The sequence below is a fragment of the Monoraphidium neglectum genome, assembly GCF_000611645.1.
Source record: "Monoraphidium neglectum strain SAG 48.87 unplaced genomic scaffold scaffold00256, whole genome shotgun sequence".
Classification (NCBI taxonomy): domain Eukaryota; kingdom Viridiplantae; phylum Chlorophyta; class Chlorophyceae; order Sphaeropleales; family Selenastraceae; genus Monoraphidium; species Monoraphidium neglectum.
In genome coordinates, this window is record NW_014013372.1 from 1 (window position 1) to 20,563 (window position 20,563).

The 20,563-nt window shown below is 67.4% G+C and overlaps 3 protein-coding genes across 3 annotated transcripts; all 3 read right to left on the bottom strand.

The window, feature by feature from the left end:
• Nucleotides 1-630: 630 nt before the first annotated feature.
• MNEG_2301 (hypothetical protein) lies at nt 631-10,060 on the bottom strand (the record flags this gene model as incomplete). Its single annotated transcript, XM_014049219.1, has 21 exons — nt 631-870; nt 1,061-1,286; nt 1,541-1,614; nt 1,842-1,979; nt 2,215-2,406; nt 2,623-3,104; nt 3,550-3,669; nt 3,975-4,299; nt 4,704-4,836; nt 5,147-5,352; nt 5,590-5,891; nt 6,149-6,359; nt 6,607-6,777; nt 7,097-7,161; nt 7,359-7,575; nt 7,807-8,001; nt 8,371-8,520; nt 8,745-8,889; nt 9,155-9,255; nt 9,436-9,558; nt 9,818-10,060. Coding segments are annotated over 21 exons (4,059 nt in total), but the record flags the coding sequence as incomplete, so codon positions are not given.
• A 1,675-nt stretch (nt 10,061-11,735) lies between these two features.
• On the bottom strand, nt 11,736-14,310 carry MNEG_2302 (hypothetical protein; the record flags this gene model as incomplete). Its single annotated transcript, XM_014049220.1, has 7 exons — nt 11,736-11,801; nt 12,049-12,294; nt 12,613-12,916; nt 13,185-13,349; nt 13,537-13,694; nt 13,910-14,042; nt 14,276-14,310. The coding sequence occupies 7 exons, from the start codon at nt 14,308-14,310 to the stop codon at nt 11,736-11,738; spliced, it is 1,107 nt and encodes a 368-aa protein (XP_013904674.1).
• Nucleotides 14,311-15,462: 1,152 nt separating this feature from the next.
• On the bottom strand, nt 15,463-19,797 carry MNEG_2303 (kinesin family member 2/24; the record flags this gene model as incomplete). The annotated part of the gene is made up of 10 exons (XM_014049221.1): nt 15,463-15,667; nt 15,988-16,633; nt 17,106-17,226; nt 17,470-17,655; nt 17,878-18,042; nt 18,253-18,333; nt 18,589-18,801; nt 18,999-19,043; nt 19,263-19,376; nt 19,609-19,797. 10 exons carry the CDS (start codon nt 19,795-19,797, stop codon nt 15,463-15,465), a joined length of 1,965 nt encoding a protein of 654 aa, XP_013904675.1.
• Between the last annotated feature and the right edge of the window lie 766 nt (nt 19,798-20,563).

Below are 20,563 nucleotides of genomic sequence, written 5' to 3' on the forward strand. Positions count from 1 at the left end.
CCGCGTTGCCGGCGCCGCCACGCCCCGCGGGCGCGCCGAGCGCGACGGCGGAGAGCAGCGCGAGCCAGCGGCCCGGCGCCGCGGGCGCGCCGGCGGCGAGCAGCACGGCGAGCGTCGCGCGCAGCTGGTCGGCGATCTGGGGCTCTGACTCAGCTTCCAGGGCGGCGAGCAGGTGGCCCTCGATCCTCTGCCCCAGCGCCGCCGCGGGGTCGCGCTCCGCGAGGTGGCGCAGCGTCGCGGCCGCGGCGCGGCGCAGCGCGGGGCGCGCGGACGCGAGGGTGGCGAGCAACAGCGGGGTGTGCTTGCCGGGCGGGACGGCGTGGGGCGCGAAGAGGACGAGCTGCTGGGCAAACAGGACCTGGTGGGTTGGATTGGTTGTGTTCGGAAGGGTTCAGATCGAATTTTGCGATGAGGGTCAGGAGGGGGAACGGCGTCGTGGGGTCGTTGAGGAGTTGGGATGGGTCAGGTGCTTTAAAGCAGCAACACGCAAACCGTGCGAAAGCAGCGGCACGCCGGGGTACAGCGGCTTCAAGGTCAACACCGGCCGCCGGCGCCGCCAAGAAGCCGCCCGGCAGCTGCTCCGCCGCAAGCTCCGCCCCGCGCCGCGTTGCCGCCCTCCTCACCCCCCACCTGCTCCAGCGCCGCCCACGTCGCCTCGCCACGCGCGAGCCCGCCGCCGCCGCCGCCCGCCGCGGCGGCTGCCACCACGGTGTCGTCGTGGGGCGCGGGCTTGGTGTCTGTGACGAGGCACTTGATGCGCTGGTAGGAGGCCGACCCCAGGCGGAACTCGGGGCCCAGCACTGCCACCATTGCGTTGGCGGTGCGCGCGGCCGCGACGCGCATCAGCGGGGCGTCGCCCACGGACGACACCTGGCAGGCGTAGGGATGCGGGGCGCAACGGACTGGGAGGGCGAGCGAGCGGGCGGCGGGAGCCGGGGACAACCGACACCCAGGTTCAAGCTTGTAGGACGGCACGCGGCAAATTGCTGGCACGACCTGGCAAATCCAGGTCAACTGCAGGCGAGCGGAAACACAACGCCTTGTGCCGGCGGGCGCCCACCAGCAACTCCTCCGCGAGCTGCAGCGTCCGCTTGACGTGCGGCCCGTACGCGGGCCCCGCCGCGCCCGCGACGCACAGCAGCCCCTGCAGCGCCCACAGCGGCGCGCCGCCGGCGGGGCGCGAGGCGACTGAGACCAGGTGCTCCACCGTGACGCCCACTGACGAGCGCAGGGCGAGGCCGCCCTTGGCGCGGTGCACGCAGCCGAGGGACAGGCAGAGGGCGTCCCTGGGGGCGGTTTAGGTGGCCGCGGGGGTTTAGGGTTTAGTCGATGTGCGCGTAGCCGGGCATCTCTAGGGGCGCGGGTGTTTGCCGGGCAGCGGCGGGGCGGCCAGAATGGCCATCGGAGCGTGCGGAGTAGGAGTGTGTGGGTGCATCCCCCAGACTGCAACGCAGTTTTGAATATGGGCGCAAGGGTCGGGCGCCCCGCGGCCATGCGGGCTGAGCGCCGCAGGCCGCGCGTAGCAGCCTGATGCGCGCACCTGGTGTAAGCGCTGCCGGGCGGCGGCGCCTCGTCGGTAAGGGAGGCCGCGAGCTGCGCGCACATTGCGTGCACCTGCGGCGCGGAGGAGATTGGGGGTTTGCGAGCGGAGGAAACAAGGAAGAATTGTCTTTGTCAAAGATTTCTCCATTTATATCAGACACGTGCAAACCCATCCGGCTCTGTAGGGAACCCAAATCAAGCTTCAAGCCACCACCCCTCCCCCTGTGTGTTGATGGAGCCATCCCCCGCGGAAAGCGCCCGGCCAAGCCCGGCGTCACGCCATCCTCCCCCCTCAGTACCTGCTGCAGCGCGAACGCGTCGCTCCCGATGCAGCAGGCCGCGGCCACGACCTCGGCGCCGCCGCGGCGCAGCGCGGGGTTTGAGGCGTCCTGGTCCTCCAACAGGGCCTCTGCCAGCGCCAGGGCAGCTTCCGCCACCTGCGGCGGCGCCGGCGGGCGCTGGGGGCATGAGCGCAACACGGGCGCGGCTGGCCGGCCACAGCGCGTCGAGGCGGGCGGCGCGAGTGCAGCGGCTCGACCCAATTGTCCGACGAGGCGCGGCGCAGATTGTCGAGGGGTGAAGGCCGCGCGTCCCACATGCACGCCTGCTCGTGCCGCTTGTGCGGCTCCGTGGGTGCGCGGTGCCGGGCGTCCATCCCTCGCGGCGCCGCACCTTTTCCAAGCCGCCGTCGCCGCCGCCACTGCCGCCGCTGCTGCTGCTGCGCGCCGCGCGCTTGGCGATGGGCGCGAGGCCAGCCAGCGTGGCGACGAGCGCGGCCTCGCAGCAGGCGGCGCGCTGGCGGGCGGCCGCGGGGTCCTTGCGCGAGAGGGGGTGGGACTTGGGGGAGGCCGCGGTGGCCAGGATCTGCGGGGTTTGAGCAGCGCCACACACAAGCAGCGAGGGCATCAAGAATAGCAGCGAGAGAGCCTGTGGCGCCGCTCCAAGGGCGTTGAACGGGGTGGCGAGCCAGCAGCGCGGCGCAGCAAGGGGGCCGCCAGCGCCGACAGGAGCCGTGCGGAGCAAAACCCGCGCAGCGCGGCGTTGCAGGAAAGCTACGGCGGCCCGCGTTCACGGGCGCACCTGGAGGACTTGGACTTGGGCGCTGACGGGGACAAACGCGAGCAGCTTCCCCAGCAGCCACAGCTGCACCTCCAGCAGCGCCGGGCCCAGGCCGTAGGGCTGGGGGTAGGGGAAGAACCGCCGGTGCACGCGCACGCCGTCGGCCTGCGCGCGCCGCAGCTGCACGCCCTCGCCGCCGTCGGGGGCGCCGCCGTCAAACACGCCGCCGCCGCCGCCGGCGAGCCAGGGCGCGTCCGGCGGCGCCGGGCCCTCGTGCGCAACAGTCCCGTTGGCTTCCGCGCCCTGCTGCTGCTGCTGCTGCTGCTGCTGCTGCTGCTGCTGCTGCTGCTGCTGCTGCTCAGGTGCTGGCGCGGGTGCGAGGAGCGCGAGCGCGTCGTCGTCGCCCCGTGATCCCGCGAGCAGCGTGTCTGTGTGGCCCAGGAATCCTGCGGTGAACGCCAGGCCGGCCTCCCATGGGTGCTGCTGGGGGCCGCCGCGCTCACCTGGCGGGGGGCGGGGAAGGGCCACAGGGCCGCAGCGTGGGGAGGGCGCAAGGGAAGGGCGTGGCGCATGGTGGGAGCAGGGCTGGGCGCGGCACGCAACAGGCAAAAGTCCCCCTTGAAATGCGCTAGCACTGCGAGCCCGCCTGGTGCTCTCATGTTTAACCCCCAGGCCCAGCACACCCGTGCCGCGCGCCGCCAGGGGGCACCACCCACCCCAGGCACCCCCGCGCGGAAGGCCCCACCAAGCGGCCGCTTTGAAATCCCATTCCCTCCTTTAAACCCCGTCGCACGAAACCCACGCCAAACAACACGCGACCGTAAACCACCCCGCCATTGCACAAACCACCGCTGTACGAAAACCTGATCGCCTGGAAGCCAGACCCCTCCTCATGTTTGTAACACCCATGGTCACTCGCTGGACGCATGCCCCTTGCCCCCCACCCACCCGCGAAGGCCCTCAGCTCGTCCTCCAGAAGCTCCCTGCCCGGGAGCCAAGGGCCCAAAATGGCGTCCTGCCCACATAGCATGTGCCGCAGGCTCGTCGCCGCCACCGCCGCCGCCGCGCCTGCGGGTGCATGGGCCGTGCGTGCGCGCGGCGCGGTGGACGGACGTCACGTGTTGTGCGGTGACACTCGTTTAGCGTCATCGGTCCGCCATCGGGCCAAACTTGGTACGCCACAAATTTTCACAAAGTTTTGACCTGCGTCCGGCATGTCTACGAGGGCACGGGCCATGCTGACAGCATCCACATCGGGAAACTGCCTTGGCCCAAGGCAAGGAATTGGTTTTAGGGTTGGGGTTTCAACCCTAAACCCCTGTGGCCAAAGGCGGGCAAACGGGGGCAGGGCTGCGCACTGGTGGCACGCGCACCTGGTGACACCCTGGCGCCGCCGACGCCCTGCAGCTGGCGGCAGCAGATCTTCAGCAGCGCCCCGTGGCACGGCGCAAAGAGCTGCGCCCCTGGCATGTAGAAGAACGCCTCCAGCAGGCGCAGCTGCAGGGTGGCTGCCGCCGCCGCGACGTGCGGGTGCGAGGCCAGGCCGCCCCCGGGGGCCGCGTCCGGGGAGGGGGGCGCGGTGGGGGCACCGTTGCGGTCGGCGGCGAAAGACAGGAGGGCACGGGCGGGGTCCATGAGGGCGGGCTGGGAGATCAGGGCGTCCAGGAGTGGGGCCACCATCTGCGCAATAGCGCGGATCTGCGGGGGAAGGGTTTGGGGGCCCAAGGGGGGGGACGGGGAGTAGAAGGCTGCACTGGGTAAGGGCGCGTTCATGGAGGTTCAGGGCTGCGAGGGAGGAAGCGCAGGCGCTGCGGCAGGTACCCCTCGGCGAGCTGCGGTTGTGTGACGGAGAGGGGGCCTGCGGTTGCGGGGGTTTCAGGGCGAAGACGGCACCGGGGAGTAGGCAGGAACCAGGCCCCTTGCCAACGGACGCCCGCGCCCTCTTCTTGCTCTGTTTGACAAATAGACAACCACACAAACACACACACACACACACACGCACACGCACACACACACACACACACACACGCACACGCGCGAGCGCGCACGCGAGAAAGAGAGAGAGAGATAGAGATGGAGAGAGCGCACGCAGGGGCGCGTACCTGAGCCTGGGGGTCTGGCACGAGCCCCTTGGCGATCACACCCAGGGCGTACGCACTGAGCGCCTGCAGCGCGCTCGCGCGCCACCACAGCGCCACCGCAAACTCGGCCTCCGCGCAGGGGCGGCCCGCGTAGCTGCGGCGCGAGGGGCGGGGGCGCGCGGCGGGGCGTGGAGGGTCGTGAGGGCGCCGCGCAACAGGCTGGGCTGTTCGGTTGTGTCAGATCGACAGCCCTTGCTGCCTACAGCTCTAGGTGCAATCAACACATGGGCCCCGCATTTCATGAGCATGGTGTGTAGAGTATCGGGCGTGTTGGAATCATCTCGGCTTCCACCCCCCAACAAGCAGCTGAACCTCTGACGAACGTGGCTTGAGCCCAGGCGTCCACCAACATCAATGCAGCGGTGCGCCGCCCGCCCCCGCCGACTTCCACCAGCCCGCCTCACCTCTTCTCGTCCACGGCGCCCCTCGCGCCCGGCCCCAGCGCCACCGCAAACAGCGACAGCGCGTCCCCGCCCGCGCCGCGCTTGCGGGACGCCTCTGACAGGCCCACGAGGATGTCTGCGCTGGCGCCGCCGGCGCAGAGGGCGCCGAGCAGCAGGTAGCCGGCATCGCGCTCGGCAGCGGCAGCCCAGTGCGCGCTGCAGTAGGGCTGCAATTGGCGGGGTGGGAGGAGAGTGTGTGTGTGGGGGGGGGAGGGATGGCAGAAGCACACCAAGCCGCGGGCCTGTGGATAGCCTGGGGGCCAACGCTCTGTATGGGGTCCGCACTGCCTCCTGAACCCCTTTTGCAACAGGCTGGCAGTTGCGCGGAAGGGGCCCGTCCGCCTCGCTCCTCCGCAGCGTGCGTTTCTAGCCCGCAGACCTCCAACGACCCCCAAACATCCCACACCGCGGCCGACAGCAACGCGCAGCCGTGCGCCCGCGTCAGCAGAGGGCAGAGGTGCCAGGGGACGCGCAGGGTTGGAAGCAATGGTGTCCGACAGCCGCAGCAGGCGCGCCCGCCACCGCCGCCAGCTCACCTGCAAGATCATCCGCTTAGCCACCCAGAACGCCGTCCGCGGCAGCCTGCTGGGCACCCCGAGCGCGCTGCGGGCGCTGGCGACCAGCAGCGCGCCGACCGCGAGCGCGTAGCCGTGCAGCGCGTCGACTGCGTGGCGGCTTTGGCTGTCTGGCGCCGCGCGCGGCGTGCCTGCGCGCGCGGTTGGCCGCGGCAGCGTAGTGGCCGCCGTTACATGCGGATTGTTGGTCAAAGCGATCGCACCGCCACAGCATCTCCCGCCCACAATGCGCTCCAACATGCAAACCTTCCTCCCCGTCAATGCTGCGGCCCTTGGGTCAGGAGTTTAAGCGGTCATCACATCTCCTCTGCCGCTGCCAGGCAACACCGCACGCGGCCCGGGCTCGAACAAGCAAATCTGCCCCATGCTCCCGCCGTCAACAGCGCACCTGGGCCCAGCTTGCTGCTGCCCACGACCCCTGGCTTGCTGTAAGGCGCCGCCAGCATCTGCAGTGTCTGCGCGCCCGCCTCCACGGCCTCCAGGTAGCTGCCCAGCAGCTTCGCCATCAGGGGGGGTGCGGCCAGGGCGAGGGCGGCGAGCACGGAGGTGGCCTGGTGGCGGACTGAGCTGGAGGGGGAGGTGATCTTGCTGCTGACCACCTGGGGCCGGCAGGGCGCGGGCGGAAGGCGGGCGGGCGAAAGGCAGGCATTAGTCGCAGGCAAGGGCCGCATTGCCAATTAGAAGCGTGGAGATCACCTGGAGCAAGTGCATGCAGCCTCATCGTGGTCGCTGCTGAAACAGAAACACGCCATGAGAGGTGAGGCCGCTGGACTCATGAGCGCCACGGTCAGCGCCCCGCCCCTGCAGCGCAGAGTCAAAAAATCTGGTGCCATGCTGGACAAAGACAAAGAGGCGCGCCTGCTCGACTGCCGCGGCCGCGTCCAGGGGCACCTCCCCGAGCACCTCCACCAGCGCCCCCATGCCCTCCAGCGCCGCAGTGACCAGCGGCGGGGCGATGCCGCCAGCCGCCGCGCCCGCCAGCCGGTCCAGCAGCTTCCGCTGGCCCTGCTCCGGCAGCTGCGCAGCAGCCGCAGATCGCGGACGCAGCATGCGCGCGCGCGCACACGGTGATGAGCGGCGCAAGCCCAGGGGACGCACCGTCAGGGCCCGTGCCGGCAGACAGCTTCCCCGTTCTGTGCCTTGGGAGCTGCCTGCAGGCAGCTTTGCCCCTTGGCCTGGGATGCGCGCCCGTCGACGCAGATGACGGGACGACAGCCAGCACTGCGGGCTCACAGTGGCGCCCACCCTCTCCCTGCAGGTCACACTGAGCAGGACAACGCTGCTGGGACCGCCCACCCCCCCAGGGGCGCTGCCTTTTCCCCTCTGAGAGCCCCACCTGGCGTATGATGGCGACCCTCAAGATATACACCACGCACGCCTGCGCATGGGGCATCTCCCCCTCTGCGTATTGCACCGCGTGCACGCACAGTCAGTGGCCAGCAGCTGGCGCACGCACATGGCGCGAGGGCCTCGCACACGGCCTCGCCCGACGAGCCACGCCCAGCGACGCTGCCGTCGCCGCCCGGGCCTCGCACCCCTTCAAGCCGCGGCGCCGCGCTCGCGCACCCCTGCCTACCCAGCCCCCACGTGCCACCCACCCGCCAGGCACGCCCCAAGCTCCGGCTCCTGCGCGGCCGCCCCCTTGGCCGCCGCCGCCGCCGCCGCGTCCGCCGCGGCGGCCGCCTTGCTGGCTGGCTCCAGCATGGCCACCGCCGTCACCCCCAGGTCGACGAGCCCATCTGCGTCCAGCTTGCCGCGCCCCAGTAGGCCCAGCGCGTACGACACCCACGCGCCCGCCAGCGCGACGCACGCATCCTGGCGGACGGGTTTTGGGGGCACCAAGCGAGGGGCCCGCGTGCGCAGGGTGCGCGTCATCGTATCGCAGGCGCCCATCACCACCCAGGAGGCCAAAGCCCGCCACGGCGTCAAGGTGTCGCTTGTTTGCCAAATGCTGCGACCCGACGCCCCAAATCCACGCTGCTCAGCTGTGCTTGCCCCCTGAAGCGCCGTTCCCATCCCCGCGTCCTTCGCGCCCGATGCACGGACCTTCCTGCCGCGCACCGCCGCCTCCACAAACGGCACCACCAGCGCCGCCTTGAACGCGCCCGCCGCGACCTTTTCCAGCTGCTGCCTCTTTGCCGGCTTCTTCTCAGCTTCCAGGGCGGCCGTCAGCCCCAGATCGGGGCTGCGGGGGCAGGCGGCCAGCTCCGCCAGCGCCAGCGCAGCCGCCTCGCGCACCGCCTGTGGCGTTTGTGTTGAAGGGGGGACGTACGCGGAAGGGGACGAGGCGTGGCGCCGTGCCTTTGTGCGGCCTTATGGAGTTGCGTGCGCGTCTGTCAAAGTTTTGTGGCCGAGGCGCAATCGCTCTCCGCTGCGTAGGTACGTCATCCCGATGGGCCGCCCATGGGTTTCTCTTTTCGACGGCCTGCCTTGCGCTCCCGGCAAACGTGACGCGGCGTGATCGGACGCAACGCGCCGGGCATGATGGCTGTTGCAACGTAATGCCAGCGCTGTGTGCGCTCCTGAGCCCTTCCTGTGAGTCTGCAAGACTCCCAGCTGCTCCTTCATGGTTGTCGCGCCGCCAAGTTCCCCGCTGGCTCAGCGACCCACCTCGCTGCCGTCCTCCAGCGCCGCCGCGCACGCCCTGCAGCCCTCCTCCCACCCCGTGCCGCCCGCCGCCCACAGCGCGCCGCCGCCCGCGCGCGCCAGCGACGCCAGCATCGCCGCCCCCAGGGCGCGGCCCTCGTCGGACGCCTTGTCCTGAGCGCGCCGACACGTTTCCCGTCATGCCTCAGCAACCCAGTCAATGCCACTGACCCCTTAACCGCTGCCCGCAGCCAGAAACACCCTGAAGGACCGGCCAGCCGCCTGCGACAGCCCAGCTCTCTGCAAAAGGCCTGCCTCTATTGGAACACTTGGCCCTACAGATGAAGACTCTGGAATGCGCCGCGCCAGACCCCTCTTAAGGCCCCCCCCCGCCGCACCTTGATGCACCGGTCAAACAGCCTCCAGCCCTCTGCATGCACGGTCGCCGCGTTGCGATCCAGGGGGTTCAGCCCGTCCACCACCGCCACTGCAAGCCGCAGCCCCGCGGTTCGCAGCGCGGGCGTGGCGCCCTTGCCGGCGGTCCTGTCGCCATCGCGCCAAGGCCGACGCCATCGCGGCGAGGCGCAACCGCACAAGTTCACGAGTGGCAAGGGGTACCTTATGCATGTGCCTGTGTCTGTTCAGGCTCGGGGGCACACCAGCATGCGACAAAAATATGACAGCTGTTGGATGAGCTGTCCACCCATCAACTGCCGCAGCCTCCGCGCCTGCGCCCTGAGCGCGCTGCGCGCCCTCGCGGCGCGCTCACCAATGCCGCCAGCCTCCTTGCCCCCACTGCCGCTCGCACCTGGACGCTATGCCCATCGCCTCAGCGCCGCTGCTGCCGAGGCGCCGCCCGTGCGCGGAGAACAGCGCCGCAAGGAGCTCCATCGATGCCAGGCGCTGGGCCTGCGTTTAAGGGGCAGAACGCGCTCAGGGGGCAACCCGCTCACACCCAGGGCAGTGCACCACGCCCGCGCAGCCTCGACAAGCTCGAATGCCGCCCGGTCAAGGATCTTCCACAACGCGTGCGTGCGGGCGTGCACAAGGCCGGGCACACAGCTGCGGCCGCGCCGCGCCGCGCCGCACCTCCCCGCCCGCCTTCTCCTTCTCCTGCAGCTCTCCCAGAAGCGCGTTGACGCGGCCATAGAGCGGCAGCGTGTCACCGGCGGCAAACAGCCTGCTCATGCAGCTGCATGCGAGGCCCCGCACCTGCGGCGTGGCGGCGGCGGGCGGGGCAGCACCGGCGATGAAAATAGTCGCGCGGGGCTGGCTCTGCGGTCAGCGGGGCGCCTGGCTGCGGCCGGCCGAAGTCGATTGCTCGCGCAAGGCGGTGGGAGCCGCTGAGTTCGTCTGCCATTGTTTTGGAAGGCCGCTGTTGTCAACAGTCAACACCAATCACGCCGACGCCAATAGGCCCAACTAGCTCGTGCCCAGCAGGCGTGCTTGGTCCGCAAACGCCCAGACTTACCACCGAACACGCGCCCTTGCGCAGCACGTCGGCTAGGGCGCCTTCACATCGCTTCTGACAGCGCTTGACAACCGCTGGCTCTGCGCCGCTGATGGAGGTCTGCAACTTCTGCAGCAGCTCCAGCAGCTGCGTTTGATCGGGTCTGCGATCCCTGGTGGCCAGCAGGAGCTCTAACTCCGCTGCAAATAGCTCCAAGCCCAGACAGTCCTCCTCATCGTAGTGCAGCTGGGCTACTCCCGCCATTGCACCCGTCAGATGTACTACCCACTAAAAGACAATTCTACGGAAACATTTTTGAGGCTGCAGTCGATGGCAGCCGATCTGATGCAGCTCGAACGCTCAGCATGTACGTAGATGGATCGCGCAAGGGTCGCTGGATATGGACTCAGTACACGGCTCGGATACATCAGGGATCACTTGGCAAGTCTCATGGCTGGACACCCGACCGCCGGCTGGGCGATTGTCGGTCACCTTTTCCCCCGTCTGCCAAATGCAGCCTCCATCCCAGTTGACTGCTGTGTGCATACATGGATGGGCGATGCCGCCTGGTGCCCCACAGTATTAATAGCTCCTGAAAGTTGTTGACCACAATTGCAGGGGTGAATCCCGCATCTGTGAACTACTGTGCTGCCAGCACTGCGATCTTGATTCCAATCATTCACCTTGTCACCTGCAAACCTGCAACATTGCATCACCGCAGCTCCACTCTCCCTGACAACGCTCACGCAATCTGATGCACGAGTAAAAGACTTTCAGCCAGCTAGCCCACCGGCTGCCGTTCCAAGTTGACCCACAGGGACAACCCATCCCTGCAACAGACGGCCCAGCCGAATCCAGCCACAAACCGATGCGGCACCGACGCACCAGCCGCGACAGCTGCACCACCCGCGCCTGGCAAGCGTCACACTCGATGCCAGCTGTCAGCAGGTCAGCAGGCAGCCAGAGCGTTTGGCACTGGAATCCATCCAAGTGCCATCTGGTATGCGCCGCTGCCAGAAATTCCGGGTGGACTTGCGGGCGCCACCTGGGATCACACCCAACATTGCTGGTCGCACTCCCACACGCGCCAGCGCTGGCTTCATGCGTGCCATTATGATGTGATCACATCATCCGGCCTCCACACCATTACTACTGTCGGCACTGTGCTGCCAGTATTAACCCCTTCCTGCTCAGCGCACCAGGTGAGGCGCGACGCTCCCTGGCCACCACACCTTGCAGCCGCGGATGGATCTTAAGCTCATGGTTACAAATGCAAGGCAGCACAATCGCAGCGCTGCTGGGGGTGTTTGCAGCAGCACGCAGGGTGGGAGCCCTGCACAGCGCCTGGCGCGAGGTGCGCGTCGTGTGGGCAGCCGGCCGTGTGGTTTTGCAAGGTGCGCGTGTGAAATTGTCTCAAAACAGAAGACATCGCAGCAGTATACAAGGCCGCACCACTTGGGGCGCAACTGCGCAGGATAAGGGAGTGCGAAGCATTTTGCCTCTGCGCGACAACAGTCAGTGGGCTGTAATTTATACGAGCACTCGCGGTCACTACGTCGCGCGCTGCCATGCTCAAGCGTTGTGTTGTTGCGGTGGGGAGGCAGCGGGCTGCTTGCGAGCCGCTGTGCCCCGGAAAGGTCAGCACTGCTCAACACCTGCGCGACGCGCCTGCGCCAGCAATAGCTCGACCAGGCAAACTTTTGATCCGTCCAGGCTGGTCACCCTAAGGGGTGTCACGCCGCCTAGTCCACTTTCACGATGCTCAGTAGTGGGCGCGACGCCCCTCAGGTGTTTCGCTCAAAAACAGCGGGCGCCGCGCATTCGTGTGTCTTGACGCCTGGAAGCATCTGCCTGCCAGAGGGCGGACCGGCGTGCGCCAGCTCGGCTCGGCCGGCCAGTGAGCGAGGGCTGCGGCGCCGCCTGGATGCTGAGTCCCTCATCACTCTGCCTCCAGGGAGATGTGCTCCTCGGTGCCCTCCACGTGGATGCCGCCGCGGTTGCCGACCTACCGGAAACACAGGGGCAACGCAGCACACAAAGAGGCGTCAGCGCAACCCACCAAGGGCGAGCATGTGACGGCCACAGGAGCAGAGTTTTCACACATCTGACAGCAGGCAGCTCGGCGGCCACGACCACGCAGACGATGAAACGAGGCGGTTTGGGACGCAGCTGGCACGCAGCAAGGCGCACGCACGCCTGGATGCGCAAGATCTCGCGGGTGGCGCGCAGGCATGGCGCCCGCGTGCACGCACCTCGACGCTGCCGCCATAGATCTCCTTGTAGCTCTCCGGCAGCGGCCTGTCCACCGCCGGCGCCAGCCACAGCCTCAGCAGGTGGCGGCGCTGGTCCACGTCGTCGTAGTCCTCAAACGCGGCGCGCGTGTGCAGCTGCGTGTGGTTGGACAGCAGCTCGATCTCCCCCGGCTGCAGCATGTGGTCCTGGCGCAGCTCGTCGCTGCGGGCCAGCTGGTTGAACAGCTCCATGGCCTCGTAGTGGGCCTTTGGGGGGCAGGGGGGGCGGGAGCGTGTTGGGTAGGTTGGGGTGGAGAACATTCATTGCGGTGCTGGTTGGGAGAATCAGGGGCCCGCGCGCAGGCGCGTGCGTCGGCCGGGTTGCGGCTGAACGGACATGTCCAGGCAGCAATGCGAGGGCCGGCTCCGAGCGCCTGGCTGCAGCGTCGGCCCAGACCGCAAAACCGCTAGGCCTGGGGTCCAGCTACCCCGTGTGCGTGAGCGCGCCAACGACCCCTCCACGCCGGCGTCGCACGCGCCCCCATACTCACACCCAGCGCTCGCGCCACCGCACGCGCCGCGCACCTTGGTCAGGCGCGGCACCTCTGCGTGGCGCTGCGACAGCAGGTAGTAGTTGTCGCTGTAGTTTACGCTCAGGTAACCCTCGTGGTAGTTGAACACCGGGATCGCGAAGAACGGCTTCTTGCCCGGCGGCACCTCCCCCTTGCGGTCAAAGTACCAGTCGCCAGCAAACACGCGCGCCAGGTCGGGGCGGCGCTTGAGGATCTCGTTGTGGACCGTGATGCTGCTGGCGAAGCTGCTGAGGCCGCCGGAGCGCGCGGCCTTGAGGCACAGCAGCGACACGATGTCGGCTGAATCGTTGTGGTACCTGGCGGCCAAAATTGAGCATTGTTTTGAGGACTATGTGAGGGGGAGCAGGTGAGAGCACAGTTGATGCCGAGTGCAGCGCCGGTGTGTGTGTGGGTATGTGTGTGTACGCGCGTGAAAGAGACAGGGAGGTTAGCATGCGCTGTCCGCGCACAAAACCAGGGCACTATCTTTGAGCAGCATGCTGATCGTGGTTCAAGGCAGCACGCGAGCAGGCCGGCGGCCCTGGAAGCGCACGCAACACAGCCCGCGAGCAGACGGTCACTCACGGCTGCGCTGCGTTGGTGGCGTAGAGGCGCGTGAGGGGGTTGTTGGGGTCGTGGCCGATGTCCTTGATGTGGCCGATCATGTGGCCTGCCTTGTTGTTGGACACCGCCTTGCCCCAGTACAGGCCCAGGCCCCAGTAGCCCACGATGGCCTCGGCACGCGTGTACCTGGGGAGTCATGAGATTGCGACAGCGCACGGACCGTGGGCCGGCTGTCGCGCGCCCAAAACCAGCGGGGACCCAGCAAGGCCATCATGAGCCGCGACACGCCATGCCAAGCCGCAGACAACGCACTCCCTCCTGCAGCATCCAAGGCGTCATGTTACCAGCACACCGTAATCCCCCCATCCCCCACCTCTCGACGGGGAAGTTGCGGATCAGGGCGAACCCGCGGCCGGCGCGGACCTCCTCGCGCACGCCGTCCAGCACCGGGCCCAGCGTGGGCAGCGGGAACTGCTCCCGCGTGACCTTGTGCAGCTGGCTGCGCAGGTCGATGCCCGAGCGCAAAATGCCCTGCATTTGCATGCCAGGGACGAGCGGTGGCGGCGCCAGGGGGGGGCGCTCAGGGCCTGTGGGCGATGGGACGGGGCTCCAGATGCTGTGCCCGCGGTTGCAGGCCAGCATCGGACTGGTTGCAAGCCCAGGGCCCTCGGGTGGATGCAGTGGGTCGGCGAGGCCAGCCGAGGGTGTATGACATGCAGGCGCCAGGGGCAAGGGTTGATGCTGACCTGGACGGCGGCATCGAGCTCCGCGATGTGGGTGGGTGACAGCACGGTGACCCAGTCGCTGCGGCCGCGGTAGTCCTTGGCATACCAGGCCTCGGGGCCCTCCACCAGGGTGAAGGGCTCCACAGAGCCTTGCCTGTTCGGGTTCAACCGGGGCGAGGAGTGCGGCCGCGCGCGTCAGGGGGACCTTGAAGGCGGGGCGGGCTGGTTTTGGGGCGCCCAAGCACTGCGCCGAAGCAGCGGGAAGCGGGGTCTTCGCTGACGGTGCGTGCGCGACTCGCTGGCAGGCGGGGACAGCGGCATGGCCATTGTCCACTTGACGAATATCATACAGGTGAACATTAATCGAGGCTGGACAAGGCCCCTCACCTGGTTGCCTTTAGAGGTGCAGCAGCCTCAGCCATGGCGGGTGCTGTCTGTATGCTCTGCAGCGAATGCAAAGCATCAAGGATCGTTGGATGATGCTCCGTTGTGCAATGATGGTGCAGCACGATACGTCCCTTTAATCGCAGATGCCCCTTCATGCGACCGAGGCTGCAAATGATGAACTCTCCCGCGTTCTCATCAAGCCACCGACCCCGCGCACACCTTCGGGGGAATGGGCTGTGTCGAAGGCTTGATTGTGACTGTAGAAGATGTTTACTTGCGGTAAAACGATGCAGGAGGGCCTCTAAGCGATCTTGTTGCAGCCGTTCGTGCGGATTACTTGTGTACGACGTTGATAAGATTATGTATAATCGTGTTGACTTGAGTGCTCAAACGCATTCGAAATTGCACGTACCGTATGAGGCACCTAGCTTCGATGCAGTTGCGCGTTGACCCTCATCACCTGAGGCCCCTGCCGTCATGCCGACCTGGTAGCCCGACAGGAGTGCGCTCCCCAGCCCCATACACCGTACCTAAACACCCTCCTGCAACTTCTCTGGCCTTGTTCCACCTTTCAGCTTGCTCATCCACGTTGCAGCAGTTCAGGGGCCTCCCATGACCGGCAGCAACCATGCCACATGCGTCGATGACGATACGGAGCGGCCATGGGCGAATCGGCAGCGCGACTGACCAAGCGCATCAAGGCAGCTTATGAAGTTTCGAGGCGGCGCCCTCGTACGCATCAACCCTTGCGGGCATTGCCCGCCGCCCAGCCTGACAGGCTGGTTACGCTTCGTTTGAAAAGTGTGAACCCATCAACAGGGCAGCAGCCAGGAAGGCCGCAGTGACGCGATGGGGGCTGGCGGGCGCGCCGCGTGCTGCGCGCCAGCAGAGCCAGAGCAGTCATGCTCACAACACCATTGTGCACCACGCCAGACCAGTGGCACAAGCAAAATCAGGACATTGAACGTGGGGACCCAGCTGCCCAGATGCACCCCCTACTCACTACACTAGTGAAGTCTACTGGGCCACGCACGTGCCTACTGCCGCGACCGCCCGCCCGGGCCCCGCGACCCGCCACTCAGCGGACGCGCCATCCTAGCAGGCGGCCGCCCCCTGCTGCCATGCCCGCCGCCGTGCCGCCGCCCGCGCCCGCGCCCTCGCTCCCCAGCCGACCGCCGCTGCTGCCGTCACGTGCGCGCCCTGGACACCCGCGCCCGCTGCACCGTGGTGCTCATGACCTCCTCCTGCTTGAGCTGCTGCTTGAAGCGCTCGACGCGCGCCTGCAGCTGGTGGATGCCGCGCAGCTTCTGAGCCAGCACGGCCTCCAGCGCCTCCACGTAGGCGTCAATGGCGCTGCCCGGCTGGTCGACCTCCGCCAGCATAGCCATCTCCCTGCATGGTGCAAGGGGGGAGCCAGGGGAAAGGGACGGCGAGAGTGTGGATGTGATTATGGTTGAGTGTGGATACGTGTGTATGCACTGGTACGTGTGTGTGTGGGTGTGTGTGTACGCGTGTGTGTGTGCGTTTGTATGTTTGTTTGTGTCACGGCAGTGTATGCTGCAAGGGGAAGTCTTAGAAAGCGCCCATAGTCCAGCCAGTCGACACGTCGCTACACTTGAAAGGGCGCCCCTGCAGCCGCCGGCCAGCTGCGCGCCCCCGCCCTCCCCCGTGCTGCGCGACCCCCGCCGCCCGGCGTGCGACGCGCCACCCACTTGCGCACTACGTCCATGCTCTCCTCTATCTGCTGCCTGTGCAGCGCGATGATCTCCTCCTCCTCCTCCAGAATGTCCTCCATCAGCCCCTCGCGCGCCGCCAGCAGCCTGTCAACCTCATCCCCGTTTGGCGTCCGCGTGCCGCCGCCCGCGCCGCCGTTCGCGTTCGGCGGGGTGGCCGATGCTGACGGCGGCACAGAGGCGCCACCGCCGGCGGCCGCGTACGCGAGCGAGGACGCCGATGTGGAAGCGGACGCGTGCGCGGAGGTGCCGCCGCCGCCGCCGCCGCCGCGCTGCTGCCGCTGCTGTGAGGGGTGCGGGGCAGGCGCGGCGGGGCCGGCGGCGGCAAAGTGCGAGTGCGCGGCGCCCGAGGCAGCCGCCGAGCCATCCTCCTCAAAATCCGACTCATAGGGGCTCTCCCACCCGCCTCCGCCACCGCCGCCACCGCCGCCAACGCCGCTGTTGCCGCCGCCGCCGCCACCCCGCGCCGCGCGCGCCGCTGCAATCGCCGCCGCCGCCGCCGCCGCCGGGCTGAGGCCGCCCCCCGGCAGGACGGGCCCGGCGCGGTCGACTGATGCGTAGTATGCCGCGTCATCGCCAGGCGTGACGCCGCCGGGGTCGCGCTCCGCGCGGTCCTTCCGCAGCTCTGCGGGGCGGTCCGGGCAAGAGGAGGGGCGCTGTGAGGCGCATGGTCATGGGTGCGGCTGGCGCCGGCGGGCGGGGCCGCATCACAGGATGCGATTCGGCAAGGCGCGGCGGGTGTGCCTGCAGAGCAGCAGACTCTGCTGAGTTTGGGCACTGTTGATTTTGTGCACTGCTGGAGTGGTGCATTGCTGTTAGAAGCTTATCCCCTATTTGAACTTGGCCTCGGCCATCATAGGTTGCCCATGAGCCATTCTGCAAAAACCGCCCGTTGGCGCTACAAGCTACATACTATAATCAGCATCAGGTTTTCCTGCGGCGAGCTGCTTCTGCGCCGTGCTTGCTCTTGGCAGCAACCCGCATCACTCACGCTCGGCTGTTGCAGCCAAGCGCTCGCTCATTTCCAGCTGCTGTGCCTGCCCAGACTTCTCCCCGCACACAGCCCCCACACACGCCTGCCAAACGGCCCGGCTCACCCTTAACGCGGTCGGCGTAGCGCAGCGTGTTGAGAGTGTGCTCCACGCAAGTGGCCGTGGGGCTGATGTTCGCGATCATCACGGTGCGCGCGGTCTCGCCCACAAAGCTGTCGCGCAGCACCTAGCCAGGGGCGGAGAGCAACAACACGCGGCGGCGTGCGCGTTGACGCAGCCGGAAATGCAGGCGGTGTACAGCGCTGCAGGCCACATCTCATAAACAAGTCTGATTTTATGCCAAGCGGCAGCCTCGCCATCTGGCGCTCTAGGCCCCTCTCCGACCCGCTTCGAGCCACGCGTCCACCCTCGCCCGCGCCCCACTGTCCCGGTCGCCGGAGACTCCCCGTCTCCCGCCCCCCTGCCTCACCGCGGTGAGCTTCGATCCGCGGAAGGGCACGTGCCGCGCGTCGCTGTCCAGCGCCCGGATGCACTCCTTGAGCGCCAGCAGGCTCTTGTTGATCTCCGCGCCCTCCAGCCGCGTCTGGCGGTTGTTGTCAAACGTGTCCGCGCCGCGCTCGCTGCCCGCCAGGTCGATGAAGCTAATCTTGCCCACCTGGAGCGCGTGCATGTGGCGCGCGTGCGCAGGAGCAGGTCGCAGATGTGCGAGCATCCGCGCGTGGGAACACCGCTGCTCGGACACGTATGTGACAGCGTCCACCGCAGCTGCTGTGCGTTGACGGGTGCCTGACACGACCTACAAAGGCAGCTGTGTCAGCTGCTGCTTTGAGCAGCGTCACAGAGCCGCTGCCAGCACGAGGATTGCGCCTGCGCACACCTGCCGGCAGTGAGCCCCTCCTGCAATGTAGCGCTTGAGCGCAAACTGCATGATGCTGTGGCTGCGGCTGCTGTCGGCGTTGGCGGCCGTGCTGCCTGTGCTCCGCCGCATGTTGGCCTCCTCAATCAGCTGCTTCACCACCTCCACGTCGTCCACCACGTGCTCCTGAGGGCGCCATGGCGGATATGAGTGCGGTCCACAAGGATTTAATGTGTGTTTGCGTGTGTTCGCGCGTGTGTGCATGTGTGCGCGCGTGCACGCCCGCCCGCTCACTCCAGTGTGTCTTTCTTTGTGTGTCGAGGACGTTTATCAACCCCCACCGCACCCCAAGAAAACCAACCGCTGCCCCGCCCCTAGTGCGCCGCCCACCCTCACCTTGAGGCCGACCACGCAGACCTGCTTCTTGCCGTCCTCCAGGATGTTGAGCTTCTTGCGGCCGTTGAGCAGGTCGTACACCTGCCAGGGGGTGGGACGGGGGGGCGGCAGGCACAGGTGGGCGCCGCGCGATCCTGACGACGCTGTGCCTCCCCACGCCTCCGCCGCTTCCTCAAATGACGCCGGCACGGCTCCGCACCCGCCGCTGCGAAGGCAAAGGCGGCGCATGCCGTGCTTGCTCATGGCGGCGTGCCCGTCAGCGCTGCTGTGGGGTGAGGCACACCCTGGGTGCCGTCGGCTCCTTCCCCAGTTATGCTGGGCCCCCGCTCCGCAAACCTTGTTGCCGTAAATTTCGAAGCAGCTGACAAAGAGGTTGACGTCCGCCCACTGCGGCCGCGCCAGGTACTGCAGCAGGTCCGCCGCCGCGCGGATGGGCAGCGGGCTCATGGTGAAGGTTTTCCCGCTGCCTGTCTGTCCATACGCAAAGCAGGTGGCCTTGCCGTTGGCAAACAGCGTCGCCACCAGCGGCTGCACGGTGTGCCGGTACACCTGCGGGACGGGTCCAAGTGTTTTTTTATCAACCATAAACCAGACCAGCAAACATGAACAAACCGCTTCTTTGAGGCTGCTGCAGCCTGGGTCTGCCTTGCGCCTGGCTGCAAGTCGTGGCTCCAGAGCGCTTCACGCGCACAGCGGAGCTGCATGGTCATATGGCAGCTTCCCAAATCAGCCGGCTTGCACCCCACCTGGTCGTTGGTGACGTACTCGTCCAGGGCCTCGTCAAAGTTGAACTGCAGCGGGGCAGGAGCGGCAGCATCGGCTGCTGAGACAAGGCCATCGCAGAGCCGCGCCGGCACGCGCTCCCGCCGCAATTCGCCACAAGCCAGCCGTGCCGCCTTCAATGCGAGACTGCACCCTCCTCACGCGCCCTTCACTACCCTTGCCTGCTGACACACCAGGTACAACGTTGGTTTTCCTCCTTCACCAACCCCGTGGCTGATCAACCCCACCTGGTGCCTCTCCAAGTACTTGGTGAGATCCACCTTGACCTTGGTCTCGTTAACCACCACGTACGCGCTCGTCCGGCTGACCTCCACCACATCGTCCTCGCTGCGCTCGCGCTCCTGTGCAGGGGCGGCGCGGCGCCGCGCTCGGTGCGGTCTGCGCGGCTACAATTGGCGTTGCAAGGCTGCGGCGAAGCGCCATCCCGTGCGCCCAATGCAGGTCGCCTCAACACGCCACCAAATTGTCGCGCCCTGCCAGGTCGTGGTGGATCCGGTCGCCGCGGACTTCTGCCAGCGTATCCGCCCTGGTTTCATCAACCCCATTCACTGGCCTGCGCCTACTTCGGCCCACCTTGCGGCTGATTGGTCGCTTGCGTACAACGACCTTAATCTTGGGTGGGTCCTCCGCCCCATTGATAGGTCCAGGGGGCTCCGCCGCTGCTGCTGCCGCCGCCGCTGCCGCCATCGCTGCAGCTGCCGGCGCCTGCCGCACACCAGGCGCCCGCTCGCCCCGGCCCACTCCCACAGCTGGCGCGGGCATAGCTGCCTCGATTGGCGACAGCGTGAACCCCGCCCCCGGACCCTGTACAAAGAGCACAGGAAATTTGCAGTTTTTGCGCGGAGCGGAGGTGTGGGGCATCGTTTGCAAGCACAGCTGTGCACCCAGCAGAGGAAATGGCGCCAAGATCGCCGCGTGGGCGTATCAACAGAGCACGCGCATCCCGCTGCCATGCCTGTGCTCACGTCAAGCAAGTCGCCATCGTGCTCATCCAGGTCGAGCAGGTCTTCCTGGCTGGCCAGTCCTTGCTGCCTTGAATTGCCTTCCAGCTGCCCGCTGCTCGGCTCGCTGGTCTCTCTGCTAGTGAGCTCCGATCGCAGCCTCCTCAGCAGGGCGAAAACCACGTTCTTGTCCGCTGGATCGCTGAGGAACTGGCCCAGGTCCTGCGCCACCGCGCGCGGTTGCAGCGATCATCAGCGGGTGTTCCATACCCTGTGTTCGGTTGCACCGCCCCCACGCACCCGCATGTTGAGCCCGAGAAACTCCTCAATGCTTAGGGGTGCGAAGCCGCATGCCGATAGCCTCCCCAGGCCCGCGGCGTGCAGCAAAGCTGAGACCGGAGAACTCATGCTGCGTGTATGGGCTTGCCGCCCTGCTAGGGCGTATGCGTTGGCAGGGGCCGAATACGTGGCCTAGAGCATGCTGCGCAACCTGCTGTCTGAGCACATGAGGCCCAGCCCTCCGCGACAGACCTTGCGGTGCTTTTGAGCCGGAGTGGGCAGCTTCCCTGTTTTCCATGTGACGCAAA